The sequence below is a fragment of the Physella acuta genome, unplaced genomic scaffold (genome assembly GCF_028476545.2).
Source record: "Physella acuta isolate Inbredline_101_S28 unplaced genomic scaffold, ASM2847654v3 ptg000720l, whole genome shotgun sequence".
Taxonomy (NCBI): domain Eukaryota; kingdom Metazoa; phylum Mollusca; class Gastropoda; family Physidae; genus Physella; species Physella acuta.
The window spans coordinates 560,929-586,654 of record NW_026732238.1 but is presented as its reverse complement, the minus strand read 5'-3'; the positions used below and the strand labels follow the sequence as shown (position 1 = coordinate 586,654).

The 25,726-nt window shown below is 35.7% G+C and overlaps 1 protein-coding gene across 1 annotated transcript; it reads right to left on the bottom strand.

Moving 5' to 3' along the window:
• Positions 1–3,624: 3,624 nt before the first annotated feature.
• LOC131949928 (uncharacterized) lies at positions 3,625–25,469 on the bottom strand. Its single transcript, XM_059311889.1, has 12 exons — positions 25,414–25,469; positions 24,887–24,986; positions 20,657–20,742; positions 20,406–20,502; positions 17,231–17,437; positions 12,678–12,763; positions 12,402–12,501; positions 7,143–7,349; positions 5,357–6,103; positions 4,941–5,143; positions 4,127–4,256; positions 3,625–3,869 (listed from the first exon to the last, which is right to left on the bottom strand). The coding sequence occupies exons 2-12, from the start codon at positions 24,960–24,962 to the stop codon at positions 3,727–3,729; spliced, it is 2,082 nt and encodes a 693-aa protein (XP_059167872.1). The 5' UTR covers positions 24,963–24,986; positions 25,414–25,469; the 3' UTR covers positions 3,625–3,726.
• Between the last annotated feature and the right edge of the window lie 257 nt (positions 25,470–25,726).

Here is a 25,726-nt window from a genome sequence, read left to right as displayed (position 1 = left end):
TACTTGTGAAATGTCATTTATCTATCTGAAATTGTACTCAAGTTATAGGCTTTCGAAAAATTCAAAGTAGAAAAAATACCACTTCCGGTAATCGGAAATCGCTCAAAAGTTGATACGGATCTACGATTTTGATAAAATACTTATATATGAAATTTCATCAACCTAGCTGTAACGGTACTCAAGTTATCGTGTTTACACACGGACAGACAGACAGACACACAGACATACGGACAGAATTGCAAAGCCCAGTTTTTCAGACTGGATTACGCATAAAACCTCTTTATTTTGATAAATCTGGATTGATAATTTTTGCCCGATTAAAATAAGTCCTTTATACTTCGGATGTGATGAAGGACTGAGGTGTAATACGGTGAAAATTGTTAAAATTTCTAGTGATTTTTGTGCACGATTACAATACTTTCTCTATACTTCGTATATACGAGAAAGTAAATCATGTCTATAGCCCGAGTTCCCATCCCCTGTTGTGTTATATAAGAATATTCGAGAAAGTTTAGGGGAGATCACTCCCGGTTTATTTATGAATATTTTTTCAATTACTACTTTAGCACTTTATTACTATGTCCTTCTGTCTCGCTGTCGTATTTCAACTGTCACTGGCCGCGGTCGCTAGTTCTCTCTGATAAAATATGAGTGCATGTCTAGACCTCCTCCGAAACCCTGACACTGGCTCACCGAACCCTTGGGGTTCGACCGAATCCATGTTAAGAACCACCGATATACGTAACCTATTTATATATAATGTTAGGCTACAAACAAATTGATGCAATACTAGAAAGCTTTTGACTTAAAATGTGCACAAAATGTATCTATTTTTACTTTCTCGTATATACGAAGTATAGAGAAAGTATTGTAATCGTGCATAAAAATCTCTTGAAATGTTAACAATTTTCACCGTATTACACCTCAGTCCTTCATCACATCCGAAGTATAAAGGACTTATTTTAATCGGGCAAAAATTATCAATCTAGATTTATCAAAATTAAGAGGTTTTATGCGTAATCCATTCTGAAAAACTGGGCTTTGCAATCTTGTCCGTATGTCTGTATGTCTGTCTGTGTGTCTGTGTGGGTGTAAACACGATAACTTGAGTACCGTTACAGCTAGGTTGATGAAATTTCATATATAAGTATTTTATCAAAATCGTAGATCCGTATCAACTTTTGAGCGATTTCCGATTACCGGAAGTGGTACTTTTTCTACTTTGAATTTTTCAAAAGCCTATAACTTGAGTACTATTTCAGATAGATAAATGTAATTTCACATGTTAGTAAAAGATCTAATTTTCTACCTTCTGTTAAATTTTGAGTAATTTCCGTTGACCACAAGTAGTAATTTACGCTACTTCAGATTTCTCAAAAAACTAATGTAAATTTTTAAAGTACTAATAATATTGCGCACTATTATGCACTTTTTTTATTTCGCGATCACTTGGTGTGCAATTCTTTTGTCTACGAGATTTTATTCTATTTTTAAAACTTTAAGTATTGAAAATGGATTCAAAATCATGTCTATGGCCCGAGTTCCCAACCCCTGTTGTTTTATATAAGAATATTTGAGGAAGTTTAGGGGAGATCACTCCCGGTTTATTTTTAGTGTACCCATGCTGCAGAATCTGGGACGGTGTTGCATAGAGCTAGAGAGCTAGACTGCTAACCCGAGAGTCTCGAGTTCGAGTCTGGGTTCAATTCAGTGGAAAGTCAAACCAGCCTTGATTGGTACCTTAATTATATAAGGTAAACAAAGGCGGTTGGCCATAGTGTTGACCACGCTATCCCTTCATTGGACGAGGTCTCTAAAGCAGACTAACTTTACGTCTTCTGCCTATGTGTCTTGGGCACGAATGGGTAATGATGATAATGATGCAGAAGCAATTTAAAAAAATCTATTTACTTTTGTCGTGTCGTCTATAAATGAAGTCACATGCCTATAGACAGGGGAGATTCAAGGGGTCGTCCATAAATGATGTCACACTCGTAGGGGGGGAGGGGGGGGGGGGGTCCGTAATTTTGTGATGGTGCATTATAAAAAAGCAATGTTAAAAAACGAGTTGTAGCCGTTATTTCGCGTTGTAGAAATCTGTTTTAATAAATTGTAATAGGAATTGATAAAAAATACTCTATAATGACAGAGTTCAGACAAGATTTTGGAAAAGTATCGATGTTTTAAGAAAAATTCAACTGCAATTTTGAGGGGGGTTGTAGGCTGAGGTGTAGTGTCACTTTAGGGGGGGGGGGGGGAGGAGGTCTGGCTTTTTGTGACGATGTGTGACGGAGAGGAGGGGGGGGGGGAATTGTCAAAAAAGTATGATTTCATTTATGGATGACCCCCTAAACTAATATTACCGTTTGTTACGCGGAAGACAGGGATCTATAGTTTCAATAAAAGTTACTTTGCTTTAGCTTCTGTTTTCTTATTGATGAAAAAAAAAACATTAAGGTTTCATAGGAAAATCGTAGTTTAAAATAAAAGTTTATGGTAAACATTCAGGTAATTTTCCAGGGGAATGTTTTCTGTCCTGCGGGCAGAGGCGTAGCGACCCTTCCCGGCGCCCGGGGACAAACTTTCGATTTGCATCCCCCCTCAAGATTTCGATTTGCACCCCCCCCCCAACCTTTCAATTTATTTTTTCCAACCCATTTTGGCGCACTCTAAGGTCGGCGCCCGAGGACATATGTCCCCCCTCGCTACGCCTCTGCCTGCGGGTGACGTTAAGGATAGGTGTCTGTGCCATGTTAACAGTAAGACATTATCGTGTGATTGATGTAAGCCGTCAACAGGTACCAGCTAATGGGAATGACATTCCTTTTCAGATAGCAGTTCGACAAAAAACTAATCTGCTTAACGAAAGCATTGCAATGACATTTTATAAATAATTAGCTTTCGTGGCGAGGTAAAAAAAATATACCATAACATTGTATGGGGTAACATATTTATGGGGCTGTTATTTAAGGGACGTTACGTTATTGGCGAAGATTCCGCCTTTCGCAAACTACATCATGCTTAAACCTTCCCTTTTCATCAAATCAAGTTGCATTGTATGCTTTAAGCTTTGACAACATTTAACACTTACTCTTTAAAATTAGGAGTAGTTAGACAGGGATATTTAGATTGCAGATTGTTTATTTTTTATTTAAATTTTATAAATAATGTCTTCTTTAAGCAAAATATATGCGAAAAATCAGTTTTTACAATCTCTGTTGAAAATTCAAGTGTGACGTAATTTAAAAAACAAAAAACTTTTCCATTTCGTCGCACATCGACACAGTCGTCCACCCGATCATCTTTTTTTTTTCTTCTACAGTAATTATAGTCTTCAGCAACTTGATAAGACAGGATGTTGTATCTTCAAGATATTTTACTCCGGGGGTTAGGGGCATTTAAACATTTAGGAGGGGGGGGGGGGAGGTCGGGCGCACTTAAAATTTTCCTGGAGGTGGATACAGGTCAAAGTATATATATATATATATATATATATATATATATATATATATATATATATATATATATATATATATATATATATATATATATATATATATATATATATATATATATAATAGAAGATATTTCAGAACAAACGTCAAAGAACAATTTCTTGATAACTGCAGGTTTTAATTATTCAACCAAAATGTGTATTGGTTCATCCATTCGAATACAAATAATTCAGTATTTAGATAATGAAAAAAATAAAATTCTAGCAATGTTTTAAGCGTTGGCGTTGGAAGTGCCCAGTAGGAAACCAGAGAAAGTGTTGATCACGTGATGCTCCTCTCCGTACAGACTACCACAGTTGGAAGCTTCAACAAAGACCTCATCACCAGCCTCCAACAGCAGCACTGCGGAGTTGGCTGATAAGAAAAAAGTTTTATGAATTCATTTTTTAGGTTCTAGATAGTTAACAATTTATGTACTTTAAAATATAAACGTATAAAAAAATGCGTTATATATTCTAGATTAAAGCCAAATTTATTGCTATATTTTTTTTTCAAATCGCGTAACTTATTGCATGGCTATTTTTAACACGCTTCACTAAATCAAGTGTAGGATCTAGGTGATGGGATTGGAAGATTCAGATTCGAATTGCAATAGCTAAACGTCGACCTACCAGCGAGGGACAACTCCTGATTTGTACTGCTGTACAGGGAGATAACTCTTGTTTTGTTTTTAACAAGAGACAGACTCAGTTCTATCCCTTCGCCAGCAGCGCCGTGAATTTGGAAGAAGTATACACCTGCCTGTATAGAAATTTTATTGTATGATATGAAGCTACGGTTGGGGATGAACGAGTCAGATTCGTACACATAAAGAAATAATAGGCTTGAAAAGTCTATGTAATCATACTAAATATTTGAAAATATCTTTTTAAAAATATGGCAAGCCATAAAATTATAGTTACATTTTAAAAATTTAAAAAAGAAGCTGTTTGGGAACCATCAATTTTCCTATTTTTGGATTTAATATAAGCCGCTGAAAACCCGTTTTGGATTAGATTTTTCAATTCAAATATTTCTAAGAACCGCTAAATTACTAATATATTATTAGTAATTTTTTGTTTGAATATTTCAAGCCTTAATAAAACCGTAAGTCATTTTGTACTTATTACACAATTGCTATAAAATATAAAATTTTAGTTGAAAAATATCATTTCTGAAAATATTTGGAACCAGCTTTTCAAGCCTATTATTGTGTAAAAAAATTGGAAGTAAACAATTGTAGTTCACTTCTACTTACGATATCAACCTCGAAATATTCTCCGTGCATTGTCACCATTTGTCACTGATTTTTTAAATAACGGAATATATCTTAGCTATCGTAAACCATTTATGTTTTATAATCAAACATACAAGTTTATCTAGGTAATTTTAAACTTGTAAGTTAAAACATCATTTAACTAAAGTTTATAGTAATTCCCCACTTACTATGTTGCATCTGAAAACACCAGTACTGTTGTTATAGTCGTCTCCAACATTAGATACAACTTTGTTATAAACAATGACATCATGCAATAGAACATCCAACTGTTTTGATAACCCGACTGTGAATGCGACCAATGCAGGTTGTATGAATTTGACATTAGATTCCCGTGTATCTAGCACGATAGGTTGTGGTGATGTCAAGTCTGCTAAGGTGAAAATAATTATGTGAAGACAAGATAGCTATAAAATAACAAACACATTAAGTTATGAAATGTTACCAAAAGATGAATTACAGTGCGCTAAAAACATTGTAATAATTTCGTAACGACACATAAATATATTAATTCATTACAATAGCTACAATAAAACAAATATCTGAGTGTCATGAATATAAATATAAAATGGTGAGTCAGATTTACCAAGTGTGTAGCTAGAAGACCTTCCAGCTTTTGGCACGTCGTCATCTATAATGACTTCAGTTGCTGATGGTGTCGATGTGGCAGTTGTTGAAGGAGTCGTTGTAATTGTTGACGGGGTCGTTTTTGTTGTTGATGGGGTCGTTTTAGTTGTTGAATTGGTCGTGTTAGTTGTTGATGGGGTCATTTTAGCTGTTGAAGACGTTTTAGTTGTTGATGGTGTTGATGTAATGGTTGATGGGGTCGTTGTAATTGTTGACGGGGTCGTTTTTGTTGTTGATGGAGTCGTTTTAGTTGTTGATGGGATCGTTTTAGATGTTAATGGGTTCGATATTAAAGTTGTTGATGGAGTCGTTGTAATAGTTGATGGGTTGTTTTTTGTTGTTGATGGAGACGTTTTAGTTATTGGTGGTGTCGTTGTAATTGTTGATGGTGTCATTTTAGTTGTTGTTGGGGTCATTTGAGTTGTTGATGGGGTCGCTTTAGTTGTTGCGGTTGTGATTTTAGTTGTTGATGATGTAATTTTAGTTGTTGATGGGGTCGTTATAGTTGTTGATGAGGTCTTTTTAGCTGTTTGAGACGTTTTAGTTGTTGATGGTGTTGATGTAATTGTTGACAGGGTCGTTGTAATTGTTGATAGGGCTGTTTTAGTTGTTGATGGGGTCGTTTTAATTGTTGATGGAGTGGTTGTAATTGTTGATGGGGTCATTTTAGTTGTTGATCGAGTCGTTTCAGGTATCTTGGTTGTTTCTGTAGAACATAAAAGTTGAACCTATGTAATAATTGGTTAAGTTAGACTGTGGGTAACAAAACAAAACAGACAAAGAAATTCAAAACACTTATTCAGTCAGGATAGTAATGGGAAAGGGATCCAATTAAAACGATTTTCCAGATTGAAACATTTGCGTGTTTCTTTCTGATTTTTTACTTGCTTGTATATGAAGTGTGGAGGAAATATTGTAATGGTGCAAAAAACTATTTTTGCTATTTTGTCTGTGTGTTTGTGTTAAATGTGCAATTTCATTTATAAATTTATTGAATCGTAATCACTGACACACAAACACACCATAACCTGTTATTGAAAATCCCGTTTAAAATTTGATAAAAAACTGCGCATACAATGTAAAACTTAAATGTTCAATTTCATTTATAAATTTATTGAATCGTAATCACTGACAGTTTTACATTGTATGCGCAGTTTTTTATCAAATTTTAAACGGGATTTTCAATAACAGGTAATGGTACGTTATCGTATTTCCTTTGAAGCACACTAACGTGAGTGCTGTTTTATTTAAGTCAACGAAATTTCATATAGATACACGATCTAATAGCCTACATGGATTGCTTTCAATTTCCGAAAGACCCTCAATATCCGGAAGTGGTTCCGTACTCTTTATCTGGTTTTTACAAAACCGATTGCAGGCAGGTGGACGACATTTTATACTAGTATAAGATCTTTTTCATTGGTTTTTGACCACCTGAAGTAGTACTTTACACTATTTCCGAATTATCAAAAACCATTAAAAAGGAATATATTTGTCTTGATTCCTCTATTTTTGAACGAAAGCTTGAGAGCAATATTTCAACCAATATATATATATATATATATATATATATATATATATATATATATATATATATATATATATATATATATATATATATATATATATATATATATATATATATATATATATATATATATATATATATATACATATATATATATATATATATATATATATATATATATATATATATATATATATATAAATTAATGAGTTATTACCATGCACTTCCATGCAAATGAAAGAGTGCTTTTCAGAACAAGGCGAATCATTTAGCTTTCCAAGACCATTCGATTCAAGGCAATGTTCATTTCCATTGAGGTTGTTGGGTTCTTTGTTGTTCCACATTGATGTTAGTTCAGCCTTTGTACCATCTGTCCACACCCAATTACCTTCTTGTAGCATGTCATTTGCTCCAAGCCACGCATCTGTGTCAAAAATCACTACATCATACACGCTGATAGATTTAAAGAGAAAGTCCGCTACTACATTTAACAACGCCATAAAAAAACTAACCTTCTACTTTCTCGTATACAGAGTACATAGGAATTATTGTAATCGGGCTGAATAATTAACATATTTTGACAGTTTTTGATGCCAAACACCTCCCCATTTTATCGTATGCTGAACATAAATGAAGTGTCATTAAAAAAAAATCGAGATATTGAACAATTTTGACGTTTTACCATTTAGAAACGGAAAAACTTAGCAATGTCCGTGTCTGTCTGCGTGTACGTGAATTCTATATAATAGTTTCGCTGTCTGTGTATCTATCTATCTATCTGTCTATGTATCTATCTGACAAGAACGCTCTAGAGAAAACACAAGCAATTTAAAAACTTCCACAGTGAAACGAAAACGAAATATGACGTCATTTAGCATATAGAGTCCTTGCAAACACGTGACCTAAATCACGTGATACCTACGCCCGCCGCCACAGTGGTGTACATCAGACGTAAACACAATCAGCTGTTCGCCAGCGCTGGACGTGTTCACCAGCGCTGGACGTGTTCACCGTATGTAAAGAATCGCGCCCGCGGAAAAGGAAAAATATGTTAAAAAACTTCAACTCTTAGGAATTGAAGATCCTTATACAGTTATTGACAGTTTCGTGGATAATATAAATATGTGGCCGAAATTTCTAAATAAAAATACTGTTAGTAATACCGTTTGCGTTTAGAGTTTAAGTAGACGAAGCTGATCAAATGCAGTAATATATTATAGGTTATCTACTGTAGCGAACGTGAGACCACTTAACTCCTACAAAACCCACACTACAACGGCTAATATAATCCATGGGTAATAACCAATCTGGGTAGCATGTTATACTATTTAAGACCCTTATAATCCAGCAGGGAAGTAATCAGACACATTAATACTGACATTCAACCCTCATGATGGCTGCCCCCACCTGTATCTAGCCCACAATAAAACCAAAGAGGAGTCTGCCCTGCCCTCCCCTGAAAATGTCTCACCTCCGTGATACCCAGCCCCACAGAGATAGTATTTCTTATATAATTTTGACCCTCAGGGCCCAGCAGGGAGAACAAAGGGGAAAGTCCCACTGCTCTCCCCTCAACACTTCTCACCTCGGTGTCATGTTATGTCATTTATAGCACACATGGCTTATCAGGGGAAAGCATTAAGGCATTAAGAATCTTAACTCTGGACAGCTACACACTAGTATACTAGCTACACACTAGGTGCCTACTGTAAACTACTAGACTGTAGGCCCTATGTAGACCTGCAATTGTATCAATTGTAGACTGGGTCCATTGTTATTATTCTAAACCATCTCACTTATAATGTTTCTAGCTTGATTTGTTTCTTTTATAAACAGTGGATTTAAAAACAAAAATTAGCCTAATCATTAACCAAATAATAATAATGTGGTTATTTGTTGTTGGCTGGTATGATCTAGATTGTACTACTAGGCTACAAAAACTTAGTAGACCAATTACTAGATATGAATTTGAATTTAATTAAACTCAGTCCAGTATCAGATACATATTGCTGTAAAAAGACAACAAAGTAGGTAGGCCTTAGTAATTTATTAAAGCCTTCTACTACAATAATATCAACTACATACTTGTATAAAGTTTTTACAATTTAATTTAAGTAGCAGATTCTAGATCTAAGTCTAGTCATACAATCTATTTCAATTTCAGAAAATTTCGTTTGCTAAAAAAATGATTAGATAATAGAGCGAGATTTTAGATCTTAGAGACAATTAAATGCTTTATTAGGCCTATTATGACTACTTTTGATTTATTATGGGTGTATTTTGAATCGAATGTAGATCTAAAGTAATTAAATTTAAGTAAAGAAGTAGATTCTAGATTCTATGTCTACCCAGCGGAGCCAGGTATTAGGCCTACTATTAGATCTTATTATTCTTATTATTACTTTTGACTTTGTCTTTTACTATTAGTATTTGTGAAGGTCGAGCATATTTGTTTTATTAATAGTTATCTTTTATAATTAAAATGAAGTTTATTATTTTACTGTCCTTACCTGAAACAAAGTATCGAGAACTGCATTTGATCAGATTCTGCTACTTTAACTCTAAACGCAAACAGTATTACTAACAGTATTTTTATTTATACGAAACTGTCAATTACAGTATAAGGATCTTCAATTCCTAAGAGTTCAAGTTTTTTAACGTATTTTTCCTTTTCCGCGGGTGCGGTTCTTTACATACAGTGAACGCGTCCAGCGCTGGTGAACACGTCCAGCGCTGGCGAACAGCTGATTGTGTTTACGTCTGGTGTACACCACTGTGGCGGCGGGCGTAGGTATCACGAACGGACGTGACGTCATATGAAAGGACTCTATAGAAGAAAATAATATCAAGCCGGAGAGTGCACACAGTAATATGACGTCATTGATTCTCGAGTAAACATTGAATTTAAAAAGGCAATTTTGTCTAATCTTAAAAGTGGTTTGCCTGAAGAGTTTCATTCATACAAATCTTCGGGTAGGGGCGAAGCCCCACCCTCGAGAATGAACGTCTAAGCCGCCCCCCCCCCCCAACTAAAAAGAAATGTCGTCATTGATACTCTATAATAAAATTACCGCCTAATTAATGTGTCTAATCTAAAAAGTGGTTTTCTTGCAATTTCTTTAATGCAATTCTTCGGGTAGTGGCTAAGCGCGACACCAGTGTTTCTTTCAGACTTTTTCCTCTCCGAAGGGGGGAATTTTTTCTAATCTAAAAAGTGTTTAGCTTGCAGTTTTTTTTCAAGCATCGCTTCCGGTAGGGGCGAAGCCCCGCCCAGATTCTTCCATCAGTTTGTATGATCTACAAATGCGACCAGTGTTTCTTTCAGGCTTTTTCCTCCACGGAGAGGGGTGGGGTTACTTGAAATTTTCGGGGGCGGGGGTAGAATTTTCTGGGAGGGGGCGGACAATGGAAAAAAAGTATATAATTATATTTCGTTGAATGGGAAGGTAGACATGTTTTGGAGTGTATGTGTGGGGGGAGGGGGGGGGGGCGAAGCCCCCTCCTCCCAAATAGAGTTGCTTGAAAGAAACTCTAAATGCGACTTTTGTCATGAATGAGATTAGGTGTATGGTTTAGGGATATGCCTATGACTATATTTTGTATAAATTAAAGTACCGAGAAAATAGACAGCACTATCAACCTAGCGCCCGTTGTATATTTCCTCAACGGGCCATTTTTCTCGTCTGTAATAATAGTTTCGCTGTCTGTGTATCTATCTATCTATGTATCTATCTGACAAGAACGCTCTAGAGAAAACACAAGCAATTTAAAAACTTTCACGGTGAAACGAAAACGAAATATGACGTCATATAGTAAAAAATAATAGCAAGCCGGAGAGTGCACACAGTAATATGACGTCATTGATTCTCGAGTAAACATTGAATAAAAAGGCAATTTTGTCTAATCTAAGTGGTTTGCGTGAAGAGTTTCTTTCATACAATTCTTCGGGTAGGGACGAAGCCCCACCCCCGCGTAAGAACGTCTGAGCCCCCCCCCCCCTTCCCCAACTCAAAAGAAATTTCTTCATCGATACTCTGTAACAGGGGTCGGCAACCTTTTGAAGCGGAAGAGCCAAAAGTTACAATTTTCAAAATTTCCCTAGTTTTAAGGAGCCACTAACATTTTTTTTTCATTTCAAATATTTTATTTTTTTATTAAGATTATTAGTATTTGTTCAAGGAGCTGGAGAGTCGCATCTTGATATCAAAAGAGCCGCATGCGGCTCGCGAGCCGCAGGTTGCCGACCCCTGCTCTATAATAAAATTACCGCCTAATTAATGTATCTAATCTAAAAAGTGTTTTTTTTTGCAATTTCTTAATGCAATTCTTCAGGTAGTGGATAAGCGCGACACCAGTGTTTCTTTCAGACTTTTTCCTCCCCGGAGGGGGGAACTTTTTCTAATCTAAAAAGTGTTTAGCGTGCAGTTTTTTTTAAGCATCTCTTCCGGTAGTTTGTATGATCTACAAATGCGACCAGTGTTTCTTTCAGTCTTTTTCCTCCCCGGAGAGGGGTGGGGGTACTTGAAATTTTCGGGGGCGGGGGTAGAATTTTCTGGGAAGGGGGAACACTGGAAAAAGTATATAATTATATTTCGTTGAATGGGACGGTAGACATGTTTTGGAGTGTGTGTGGGGGGGGGGGAGAGGGGGGAGGGGGCGAAGCCCCCTCCTCCCAAGTAGAGTTGCCTGAAAGAAACTCTAAATGCGACTTTTGTCATGAATGAGATTAGGTGCATGGTTTAGGGATATGCCTACGACTATATTTTGTATAAATTAAAGTACCGAGAAAATAGACAGCCCTATCAACCTAGCGCCCGTTGTATCTTTCCTCAACGGGCCATTTGCAAAACGTCAAATTATAAGTGTTATATCAAATTTCTATCAACATTTGATCTATTTTACAAACTTTTATTTAACTCACTGTCTCTGTCTGTCGTCAGTCGTCAGGCCGTCTAGATCAAAACGCCCGAGCCAAATTTCGGACACTTCTAACTGACAGATTTGTTTTAACGTTGACAATCGGGTCAAGACATGACGAAAATGTAACATGGCAATAAATTTGACTTAATTGGTTGCATAATTAATTTTTTATGAATTACAATGTGGACCAAAATAGTAGGCAGTCTTACCCAACTATTCCGCACTATTATACAGGTTCATTAGATGCGCAAAGGTTTTTAGTCATGCAACTCTATTGTGAATTTAAACAATTTAAAGTAGTGGAAAAAAGTTCTTTTAAGTAATAAGTCATGAAAAAAAAAGAAAATAAATGATACACTATTTAAATAACTATATAGAAAAGCACACACACACACACACACAGGCTCACACGCACACACGTACACACGCACAAAAGCACACGCGCACACGTGCACACACACACACACACATACACACACACACTCACACAAAGGCCTGTAACGCCCATCCCTCCAAAGGGTCATAATATTTTTTTAAAATTTTAATTATGGCATACCTTGAGTATTACTTGGTTTTAAAGAATTGAGAAATGACAACACTGAATGTGAACCAACTTTTGCCAGGCTCCTTTTTCCATTGAATCTCAAGCAATGTTCCTTTAGAATAAATACTTTAAATGTATTTTCTAATATTTGATACTTTTATTATTTATTTAAATACAGGTAACTGACGATAGTTGAGCTATAAAATAAGATATTTTGTAGTTATTCAAAAATGTCAAATATATTGGCTGTTGTCTTGATGCTAAATGTATCCAACTAATTTAAATCACCTGTGCTTTACTCCAAGGCAGAGGTGTTTTTATTAGCTCATAGCAGTTGTTTTCAAATTCCTTAGCTGTTTGGCTGATGCACCTACCTGGCGTTAAAGAATAAAATACTATTAAGAGATCTCAATCGTTATTTAATTGCAACATTAAAAAAAACTATGGGACGGAGTGGTCTAGCGGTAGAGAGCTGGACTGCTAACCCGTAAGTCTCGAGTTCGAATCCGGGTTCAAGTCAGTAAACCGTCCCTGAGTCCACCCAACTCTGATGGGTACCTAACTCACGTTAGGGAAAGTAAAGGCGGCTGACCATACTATCTCTTCATATACCGAGGTCAAAGAAACACTTGACTCATAGACCGTCAGGTTTGAAAGGGAAACTTTATTAACAAAAACTACATCTTTTACGGTTATAATCGTGTTTTTTTTTCCCCGGTTAATTTAACAAATTGTCTTAAGATTATAATGTACTTGATAAATGGCCATTTAAGGGAGAAAAAAATCTGAAAGAAACCCTATCTGCATGATTGAGGTTTAGCGGCCAAAAGTAGGAAACGGGTCTACATAATAGAAGTAGAGCCTCCCTAAGTGTGATGACGCAAGATTACGTCAGACATGTTTAGCAGATATAGGTTAGCAGAAACAGACTATAGGCCTAGTTGGTTGGTTAGAGAGGCCAATGGGCGCACAGGGCTGACCGGTCACGTGGGACGGTCAGCTGACCACTGAGGCGTGGGGCAGTAGAGAGACGGCCGAGAATGTAAATAGTTAGGAGATCATGATTAGCTAGCGAAGGTAGAAGGTGTTAGGTAGTGGTTGGAGACGGTTGTAATTTGCAGAGCTACGGAACAGTTGGTTAGTGTTAGGATTGGTCATGGGAGTGCGTAGTAGTAGGTAGCATGTTGTATGAACAGTCAGTAGTAGAAGTAAATAGTACAGTGTGGATCAGTTAGGTAGAAACTTGAACATATATATCATTTTAATAAAGAACAATTATAGTTGAACTTGAACTGTGTGTTGTTGGATTCATTCGTTCCGCCTTTCATAAAATCCCCACCCTCACAACTGGTGGAGCGCGGGTCGAGGACAGGAAAGAAAGTATATCAGCTACTCATGACGGAGTACATCTGGTGTACAGCTTTCTCTAACTCATCACAAAGCGGACTTCTTCAGTCGGAACGAGTTTGGAACACAAGGGAACTGTCACCATATTCACAAAGATAAGTACCTTCCAATATTTTTTTTAAACGTTTGGGTTTATACCCGTGCTGGATAGTTTGTACCAGTGGTTTTTCTGCCTTACACATTCTGTTGTTACGCTCTGTTGCCTTAGTTTTGTTTACTTTCCTCAACACACACACATACACATACACAACCATGGAGGCAGAGTTTCAATGCTATAAACAGGGCATACCATTAGACAAAACCGGAGAAGAAGTTGAAACATTTGTAGAGAATAAGTTGAAACATTTGTAGAGAATAAGTTAAGAAACAAGATAGTCAAGATAGTAAGAAATGTCAAGAACAAAAGCATAGTTAGCATTAGAATCAGTGAAACAAATAGATAACACGCAACTGCCCAAGAACATCAACCCCATGACCAGGAATTTGACCCGGACCGCCCCCACAAATGATTTTGAACAACGGACAAAAGTGAAGTCAAGTCGAGTTTTTGTGTTGATCTAAGTAGTCGAGGAAATCGACGTGAAGTCGATACAAGTTGAAGTCAGTGTAGTCAATCTGAAGTCAATAGTGTTATTGAAGTCAGTGAAGTATAAGTCAGAACTGAAGTCAAAGAGGTTATTTGAAGTCAGTCAAGTCAGTCAATAAGTTGTTGAAGTCGTAGTTGAGGTCATAGTGACGTAGTTGAAGTCATGTTGCAGTCAAAGAAAAGTCTTTGAAGTTATATTACAGTCGTTGAGGTCATAGTGAAGAAGTGAAATCGTCAAAGTTATAGTGAAGTCTTTGAAATCAAAGTGATGTCGTTGAAATCATTGAAGTCAAAGTTGAAGTCTTTGAAGTCATATTGAAGTAGTTGAAGTCAAGAAAAAGTCTTTGAAGTCAAAGTGAAGACGTTTAAGTCGTCGAAGTTTAAGTCGGTCAGTGAAGTCTTTTAAGTTGAATTGAAGTGAAGTCGTCGAGGTCAAGTTAGTCTTCAAGGTGAAATAAGTCGTCATGTGAAGTCAGTCGTCAGAGGAAATCAGTCGTTAATTTGAAGTCAGTCGAGTTACTGAAGTCAAAGTGAAATAAGTCAAGTTACTGAAATTAGTCAAGTTACTGAAGTCATAAGTGAAGTCAGTCATTAAGTCATGCCAGCCAGTTTAAGTTGTCAAAAGTCAGATAGTGAGAGCTGCTCCACTATATGATTACGCATTCAAATGTTATTTGAAACGGCACGATTATTTGTATACACTTACATGTCTATTCTTTTGTGAAGCTATTTCTAAGCTCTAGTAGTGTTTACGTCTATTGAGTTTATTAGGCTTTACAGATTGTTGTTAGATTAGAGTGTACTGATTTTTTATTTGGTTAATTTTGTAATGTTACTTTTGTATGCTGTATGTACCGCCAGACAAATGTTCAGCACGTTTAATGGGATTGAGGTTTTTTTAATGGAAGGACCTCTGTCTGAATACTTGTCTGCGCGGGCACTAAATGTTCACGTAAAGCCATTGCTCATGGTCTCGTAATACAATTTCAGACCACCAACGCTTACAGAGAATGAGACGAGATGAAGCAGACACTTCAAAGAATGCCGCCACCTGAAGCCCCTGATCACGTTGAGTTACCTGGACAGCGAACAGCCTGCTGGACGTGAATAGCCCTGGTCAAGACAGCGAACGCATCGCCACCACTTCGCCCCAGCACTGGGGTTGAATAACAGACCACCAGCTACGTACATCTACGTCGGCAGATACAAAGGGTAGAAGACCCATCGTCCAAGTTCCCAGCGTCGGAACGTTACGTCATTGTTCGCCACCGCATCAGACAGCTCCAGTTCATCGTATAACCACTCTACGTGGACATCTCAACCAGCGTTGAGTTTGTTGCGTCATCACATTGACCAACGAAAGTTACGCCTACACCCGCCTCACGGGAATTTACATCAAAACTCGCCACAAACCACCCACCACAGAGGAACGCCAGCAATTACATAACACTTACACCTACACTTACACTGCTCGCTGAGCCGTTCAACCAGTTAAACATTACCACTAAGATTGGCTCAAGGCCAGTACACGACAACCTAGCCAGAACTGAGTTTCACATGATTGAATTCACACATACCATGAAACATAGACATACATTATCAAGCAGAAAAACTCAACGTCAAGATACTTACACGAGAACTAGAACAATGACATTTTTTTTTCAGGAACACAGACACAAGATTTTATGTTTTTGTAAACTGTGCTGTCCCATTTTGTATTTGATTTACATGATTGATGTTAGGGATAGAATAGAGTAGTAAGATAGATAGTTGTTGATGTATTAGATTAGTAGTAGACGCTGAAAAATATAATTTGTCAGCTACAGAAAGGGAGGGAGATATGTGATGACGCAAGATTACGTCAGACATGTTTAGCAGATATAGGTTAGCAGAAACAGACTATAGGCCTAGTTGGTTGGTTAGAGAGGCCAATGGGCGCACAGGGCTGACCGGTCACGTGGGACGGTCAGCTGACCACTGAGGCGTGGGGCAGTAGAGAGACGGCCGAGAATGTAAATAGTTAGGAGATCATGATTAGCTAGCGAAGGTAGAAGGTGTTAGGTAGTGGTTGGAGACGGTTGTAATTTGCAGAGCTACGGAACAGTTGGTTAGTGTTAGGATTGGTCATGGGAGTGCGTAGTAGTAGGTAGCATGTGGTATGAACAGTCAGTAGTAGAAGTAAATAGTACAGTGTGGATCAGTTAGGTAGAAACTTGAACATATATATCATTTTAATAAAGAACAATTATAGTTGAACTTGAACTGTGTGTTGTTGGATTCATTCGTTCCGCCTTTCATAAAACCCCCACCCTCACACTAAGTCTGTATTATCTACAAATGCGACCAGTGTTTCTTTCAAAGCTACACGAAAAAGAATGACATAAGTTATTCTAGAGTAAATAAACCTAATGATACAAGAAATAATGACGTCATCGATGCTCGATAATAAAGACTATAAAAAACGTTTTAATAACAAGCTTTTATGTAATAATGCACTAAAAAGTAGAAAATAAATTATAGACTACTATTTAAATAACTATAAAGGGCATTTGTCGCATTCGGGCAAGTGTCCATTCGGGAAAACGACCTTCGGGCAAACGGCATTCGGGCAAGTATCTTTCGGGAAAACGTCCGGCTCCCATATATACATATATATATATATATATATATATATATATATATATATATATATATATATATATATATATATATATATATATATATATATATATATATATATATATATATATATATATATATATATATATATATATATATATATATATATATATATATATATATATATATATATATATATATATATATATATATATATATGAGTACTTACCATGAGCTTCCACGCAAATGAAAGAGCGCGATGCAGAACAAAGGAAATCATTTAGCTTTCCAAGACCATTCGATTCAAGACAGTGTTCATTTCCTTCGTGGTTGTTGGGTTCGTTATCACTCCACATTGATGTTAGATTAGCAACTGTCCCATCTGTCCACACCCATTCATCTTGTTGTAATTTATCATTCGCACCAACCCACACATCTGTAAGTCAAAAATTTATATATCATACACGTTTACAAAGAAAAAGTCCGATTCTACATTTTACTACGCCTTCAAAAGCGTATTTTGCTTACACCCATGCACGGTATAGAGGAATTATTGTAATCATGATGAACTGAATAATCAACATATATTTTTACAGTTTTCGCCGTTTGACACCTCTCCACCTTAGCGTATGCAGAATATAAAGGATTTATCGCGCAAAAAATCTATAACGAGATTTTGAAATATTTTGACGCTTTATTTCCTTCCGGAACGAAAAAACTTAGCAATGTTGTCCGTGTCTGTCTATTTGAACGTGAACACGATAACTTGAGAACCGTTTCAGTATTTTGTAAATCGTCATATATTAGTATCATATCGAATTACAGTTTACTAACATCTTTTGATTTATTTTACGGTACTTCGGTTTCTCAGAAACCAATAACTAAATTACCGTTTAAGTTAGTAGGACGAATTTTAACATAGAAGTACTTTTTCGGTAACTGAAAGAAGCGACACTTTACTACTCTTTTTCCGTGTAAATACGATAACTTGTTAGTTTGGAAGAAGAAATTGTATATATATATGATCTTATAACAGGATTACATTTAAAATTTTTGATAACCGGAATCGGTACTTGTTTTCTGGGTTGTAAAATCCCTATAGTTTGAGTACCGTTTCATTTAGGTGAACGACACAGATAATATTTTCTTGATTCTGTCCTAAAGTGAGCGATTTCGGTGACAAGAATTAGTACTTTATGCTGTTTACGATTTCACAAAAACAAAGGGATCACTTCTACAGAACAGATTTCTTTCAACTTTTCATATAGAGATTAATAATCGAAATGTCGAACAAACTTGATACAAACAGAAAATCAGACTATTTTAAAATAATTTTATCTTTCTTTGATGTTTCGAATGCGATCCCAAAACGAACCTCAGATTAATAAATATATCCAAATTGAACAAGGGGAAAATGAAATCCGTAGTTACTTTGACTGTTCAAACAATTAAGGTTTATAAAGGTTTTCGAATTGTAAACATTGTTAGCCAGTGGGTTCGTATAAAAATCATATTGAAATTTATTGGCGCTTCCAGGGAAGGGCACTAAACAAAAACAACCATCATGTTAGGTATGCGCGCTTTTTTTTTTTAAATTAAGGAGTATATTTTTTGTATATAGTACAATGGTGCACGCCTTTTGACCAACATCACCTCTCATAGACCGACTAATGATTTCGGAAATTGGCCGGCCAGACTGGCTATGGGTGACAGCACCAGCGAATTAAGTGAGGGGGGGGGGGGGGGGGGAGCTGAGGGGACTGCAGCAGGGCCCCCCGATTTTTAGGGGCTCCCTAAAAAGTTACGGCTTAATTGTTGGTTTTCACTACAAAAACAAAAGTTTTAATGTTGGAGTCACAAACTTCAGTTTTTTTTTTCAAAATGTTTGAATCACAAATTTTATTTCCTTTTTTTCAAAATATCAAGCACGTGTACACACTTAAGTACAAATACCACCTATCAGCACCTCCTATCTAGACAATGTTTATTAAAACCGACGCTCCCTATTATAACATAGTCCGGACCAGTGTCGCTTAAAAGTGACTACTCGGAAAATGATAATTCGGCAGAAAATACGAAACTCAATAGTTCTGTGTAGAGTAAAGTATAGGAAAACGGTTAGGGTTAGGGTTCTGCTGTTTGTAAATACAAGCATGCGCAGTACCATCGAAACCATCGCTAGGAATGAAGGCGGTAGTTTCTCTACAATGCGCCTTCGTATCTTTTTTCGGCTAGAACCGGCTTTTGTTTTTTCCTTTTAAATTCACAATAACGAAAGTATGAAATTGTTTTGCCACATAAAAATATACGGTGTTCCCTCAGTCTGGCGTGAACACCCAAGCTCGACCGTGCAAACTGTTTGCTAGCTGTCATCTCTTCATGTCAAATAATGTTTATTTAACGTGAGCTTTCCCTAAAATAATGAATATGTTTTTGATTGATCTTGCTTAGCCTACAAAATACAGCAAGTAATTTCATTACCTAAGACTATGGTCTAGCTTACTTTGTCAGACCAGTAAATGTATAGTGGACTGATCACAAATACTAAAATAATATAAAGTGACATATCTATTATTATAATCGTGTGCCTTCCATTGGATCCAGAAAAGCAGCATATACACACTTAGTTTGTTGGATGTAAATTTGTAACTGGATAGACTAGGCCGCAGGTCAGTGACCGTGAAGATACGACAAAGGTTATTGGTTTAGGGTAATAGCGATCTTTAATCACTCGATGAAAATTGTGAAAATGAAGCTCGTCCCGTCATACCTCATTATATTCCCATTTTATTTAAGGCTCCTCTAAGATATTAAGTTAAGCTTTTATAATAAATCAAAGAAAAATGTGTTATATCATTGAAGATAAGGTTCTTTCTATTGTTTAACCTAATGTTAACTTTATAAACTCATTTAACTCTTGTACAGTAGTATTCATTTGCCTTACAGCAAGCTCCATTTTTATAAATATTTATTAGTTACATAAAAGTTGGGGGACGCATGGTCTAAATGTAGAGAGCTAGACTGCTAACCCGTAAGTCTCGTGTTCGAATCGGGTTAAAGTCACTAGAACTTTGGGAAAACGATGGCGGCTTGGCATAGTGCTGCTCACACTATCCCTTCGTATGCCGAGCTCACTGAACTCTACTTCATCTGCCCCATGTGTCTGTGGCAGGAACGAGAATAGATGATGATATATGAGTTACATTAGTTTGAGTCATATTTTTAGGCCGAATGAATGGGATCCTAATTTTCGGTTTGTCATAACCTATTTGTCAGGATTCTGTTAGTCTTGTATTTTTCTTGCTGTGCCGTTTTGTTGAATGTGTTTGTTTAAACACAATAAAAACGGCTTAAAACTCCCCCCAAAGGAACGTAGTATTTTTAAAATTTTAGTAATGACTTACCTCGAATACCATTTGGCTTTAGAGAATGGAGAAATTCCAACACTAACTGTGAACCAACTTTAGCCAGGCTCCTTTTTCCATGGAGCCAGCAATATTCCTTCAGAATAAAAACTTCAGTTGTATTTACTAATATTTTTTTCATTAATTACTTATTTTAATACAGGTAACTGACTATAGCTTAGCTATAAAATAAGAGATGATATTATAATTAAAAAGTGTCAAATATGTTGTATACTAAATATTTATATCACCTGTGCTTCAGTCCACTTCAGTTGTGTGCTGATTAGCTCATAGCAGTTGTTTTCAAATTCCTTAGCTGTTTGGCTGTTACACTTTGCTGGCGTTTAAGAATACAATAAATTGAGAGATCTAAATTGATATGTAATTGCAACATTAACAAAAAGTACATCTTTTACGGTTAATATTGTGTTCTTTTTAACAAAATGTCTCACAATTAGAATCTATTTAATAATTTCACTATTCCGCAATTTGGCCTGTTTATCTTTCTTCCAAAAACGTTTTGTAAGCCACTTCCGAACGACACAATGAGGTAATTTTAAGCTATTAAATCTTTGGATTTTCCAGGGTTTTTTCTTTCTTTCTTTCTTACTTTTTTTTGTTAACTCATCGTGGTGTGCTGAAAATGGTATTAATTTAAGTTCAAACACTGAAACAAAGATTCACGTTCCACTTTTAAATTTCTTATCAAATAACCTATTCGGGGCAGGTTAACCCCCCCCCCCCCCCAAATACATATTTAAGTCAGAAATGTTGATTTTTAAAAATCTATTGTTTCTGAAACTACATTCAATTCTGAACATTTTTATATAACTATTTTGCCATATTACGTATGGCTATTATTTTTTTACAATTTTTTAATTAATGAGAGTAATGACCTAATTCACCAATATTAAGCAACATTTAGCAACAGAAAAATTAAAAACTAACTAAAATAGATGTTCTTATTGCTGAGTAAGAGGCTCCAGATGCAAAGTATGTAACTGGGAGGTTTTAAAAATGACTTTTTCTGGCATAGTTTTCGCTTTTTTTTCGTTTTTTTCAAATTTAGTATATTTTTCACTATTGAGCGTTTTTCTCAAAATGTTACTTTTCACCAAAATCGTACCAGTTAAATCAATATAACTCAAAAACTAATTGAGATATTTAGCTGAAATTTTGCACACATGTTTCTTAAACATTGCTTGTAGAGTTGAACTAAAAGAATGTCTATATCTTTTAAATTTTACATTTTATTTAAAAAAGCTAAGTCTACTCCCTACTTTTTTGAAATTTTTTAGGTCTCACATTTAAAAAAATTGGCTAAATTCCATTTTTTATTATTTTCTAATTGTTTTAGTTTATCTTTTTTTTTAAATTGTGTATAGTACACTATGTTGAAGATTTGTGTTATTCTAACAAACAGAAGCTGTGGTATTGTGATTTCAATGAGAGCTAATTTTGAGCTATTTTACCCTAAAAATGACACTTTTTAGAAAATATTTTCGCAAAACTATAACTTTTTAGTGATTTTTTTGCATTTTTGTCATATACTATGTTTGTTACAACTTTCTTTTCACTCAAAAAAGTCCTAACACCTAAATTTCAATTTGGGGGTTTAACCTGCCCTTCATGGAATAATGTAGGCCTATACACTTCTTTTTTACATTCTCGTATATGAAGTATAGAGAAAGTATTATATTCCGTTAAAAAAAATCGAGATTTTTGCAAATGTCGACGTTTTACACCTCCCTGAGTCGGAAAAACATAGTGTTGCAATCTTGTCCGTATGTCTTTGTGTGTCTGTAAACACGATAACTTGAGTACCGTTACAGCTAGTTTGATGAAATTTCATATATACGTGTTATATCCAATTTGTAGTTCTGTTTCAACTTTTCAGCGACTTCCGGTAACCGGAATTGGAACGTATTCTACTTTCAATTTTTTGAAAAGCCTATAACATGAGTACTGTTTTAGATAGATAAATGAAATTTCATATATAAGTTAAAAAAATCTACTTTTCTTCTTTGTGTCAAACATTGAGTAATTTCCATTTACCGGAAGTAGTAATTTACCCTATTTCCGATTAAAAAAAACGCATGTGAATTTAAAAAGTACTAATAATATTCCGCACTATTTTGCACATTTTATATGACGTTCACGTGGTGCGCAATTCTTTTTTCTACGAGATTCTATTCTATTTTAAATAGTTCAAGTAATTAAAAATGGATTAAAAATGTTGTCTCTATCCCGAGGTGCCAATCCCCGTAGTGTTGTATAAGAATATTCGAGAAAGTTTAGGGGAAATCACTCTAGGTTTATTTAAAACAAATTGTTTTATAAAAAATGAATAACATTGAACTCTTACACGAACATTTATATTGGTACTAGCCGTCCCGGCCAGGCCCTGCACTGGCCTCTGTAAAAAAACCTATCTGTAAAGGACCATGACTTGTGTGTTTAGTAATCTGCATATACCCGGCATTGCCCACCCTAACCACAACAAATCAAAACTAAAACACAAAAACCGCAAACATTGTACAAACTTAAACACAAATACAAACGCAAACGAAAACACAAACACAAACGTAAACCCAAACCCAAACAAAACACAAATGCAAACGCAAACGCAAACGAAAAATCAAATGAAAACAAACCCAAATCCAAACGCAAACCCAATGACAAAGAAAACACAAACGCAAAAATAAACGGAAAGTGCTAACAGTCAAGCCCGGTGAGGCAAATCGCCGGCTGAACTGCCTGTTTCAGCTTAGTAATCAACAAAATACACCGACTTTTTCATAGTCTTTTGCACTCACTTAAACGAACGTAGGCGCCATAGCTAACACGCGAAGGTACGTGGCGCCAAATAACACCCTGTCGAGGCAATGTCATCTGATGGAAACTTTGAAGCTATAAAACTTAGACATAGCTCTTAAAAGAAATTGTTTTTCGATCTTGCTTTTACAGTCTAAATGTACTTTTAAATCGTCTGCTTTAAAAAAAGGTACGCTCTATGATGCCGTTAAAAAAGACGACATTTATCATGTTTGGTGCGACAGACTAAAACGAATTCCCCTTCATGCGCAAAAAAAGACACAGATAACAACCTGCGGGAATTCCCGTTCCGAATAAAGATGTCTTTTTTAACGCCAACTGTCTTTGATTAAAAATAATAATTAGTAAAAAGTACATTCAGATTATAAAATAAGTTAAAGGCAGTATTCAAAATACCTACTATATTTTACTTGATCAATCAACGCTAATTATGTCATTATTTTCCCCGAACCCCAAAACAAAGTAATAAAAGTAATCCCCCCCCCCCGATGTGAGGTTTTTTAAGGGCAATAATAGTGTTTTCCTACTTTATCAAGGGACGTAATGAGTACTAAAGAATTTTTAGACACTCTCCATGCCTCGTCAGACACCTCTACCGCCCCCTTCTGCCCAGAGTTTCTTCCAGGCATCTCTTCGCCCCCCCCCCCCCCCCGATAACGTCTACCGCCCCGCGAGCGAAATGAAATTTATATAGAAAATATACTCTTTTAACAGTGTCAGCCCCTCCCACAAAGAAAGTCTACTTCCCCTCCCCCCCCCCCCGAAAATTAAATTTCAAGTGCCCCCCCCCCCTCCCCGGAGAAAAAAGTCTGCCCACATCACCCACAGATATGATAACCCCACATCCCTTTTAACTGTTCCAACGACCTCACCACCCACCAAAACATCAGTTATCAGTTTCGAATATTTATTCATTTACTTATTTATCTTTTTTGTGTAATTCACTATTGTACAAATGTAAACGAAATCTGTGTAGAACAACAAATGTGTGTGTGTGTGTGACTACTCTACTGGTTATTCATTTTTCTTTGGTATTTACTATGTGAATGGTACAGAATTGGATGAAATCGATGCAAAAGATTGTTTTCCACTATTCTTCTATACGTCATACTCTTTAACCACGTTTGTTGGCAAAAATGTTCCAAACCAGCCTCTGTCCAATTTTTTAATCAACAAGCTTTAAATTCAATGTATCTTATGCATCCATTTACTTATTTCGCTATCTATTTACTACACTCTGTACATTAATGTAACTATCATGTAAATATCCACCCAAACGGCGTGGAATGCTACTGTATTTGTTTTAAATTGGAAAATAAAAGTATTAAAAAAAAAGTAACAATAAAAAAAATTCCAAGTTTTTATTTAAAGAGCCACTAACAAAAAAAATATCTATATATTAGATAGAAATCTTACCATTGAGGAGAGGGTATTTTTCTTCGGAGTTTACCTCCGGATTTGGGGTCTTACCTTTAAAGGTGTTTTATGTTAACAAGGATGTATTGATATAAAGGGAAAAAACAGGGTCTTAGTGACAGAAGCTTATTGAAGTGGAGTAGTGGGAATGGGCGGAGGCCCTTATCTTTACATTTTTGCTGAACTAAAACAAAAACATGTTTTTGTAAAAAAAAAAAATTGTTATTTACCTTGTGTACTGATCTTTTTTATTACAAAAACCAACAAGGTACACGTGTAAATCTTCATTGGGTTAATCCAAAACATGGCTTGAATACAAATTCGTTCAACCTACTCGGGTTAATAAGGTATTGTAGTATTAAAACTTAAAATGTATTTTAAAAATAAAGATGTGTGCTGGAAAAGTATTTGTAGGCCCTACTTACATAATTTTTAATAAAAATAAAAATAACAACTAACGAGTTTTCTTTAGTCTAATAACAAAAAGAACTGTTTAGTCTGGTGTGCTTATATAATATTGATTGTCTATTTGGAAGTTATATTATCCTACTACTTCAATTTTAATTGCCTGTGGAATAATTGAATTTGATGTTTTATCCTTTTATTTTAAATATATTACTATTATGATATTACATTTAAAAGCCAAGTGAAGTTGAGAAAAGGGTTAAACGAACGCAAGAAATAAACTCAAACGTTTTATTCATAACGACATTAAACATAATATAATACGAATACAATAAGAAATGTGTTTTTCTACCTGTTTTGTGATGCGATGTTCATTATTGTATCTGTTTTGTCTGTGCCACACGATTTTGCTGTGAGTTAATTTATACTTGAGTGTCCTTGACACGATACAGGATACGACATGCACGTCAGACCAAGTGAGCTGTTTAGACGGTGTGTCAAGTACAAGGTTAACGTCGAAGTGATAGGGAAAATTTGATATGCTCGTCCGCAGATGAGTTTCTTTTATACTCTATTCGAGAAAATATCAAATTACATTTCGAGCCTTCATGTTCATGAGACACGTGAAATAGGTTAACCTTTTTCAGTTTTATTTTTTTTTTTTT

Bases quoted from the DNA above. Each gene is read 5' to 3' on its own strand.
- LOC131949928 (XM_059311889.1), bottom strand. From the start codon at position 24,962: ATGTTTTGGATTAACCCAATGAAGATTTACACGTGTACCTTGTTGGTT. The intron at 7,350-12,401 runs GTATGCCATAAT...TTTTTGACACAG, and splicing joins AAAACCAAGTAATACTCAAG to ATGCGTGGCTTGGAGCAAAT. The intron at 6,104-7,142 runs GTAATAACTCAT...TATGTTCTACAG, and splicing joins CATTTGCATGGAAGTGCATG to AAACAACCAAGATACCTGAA.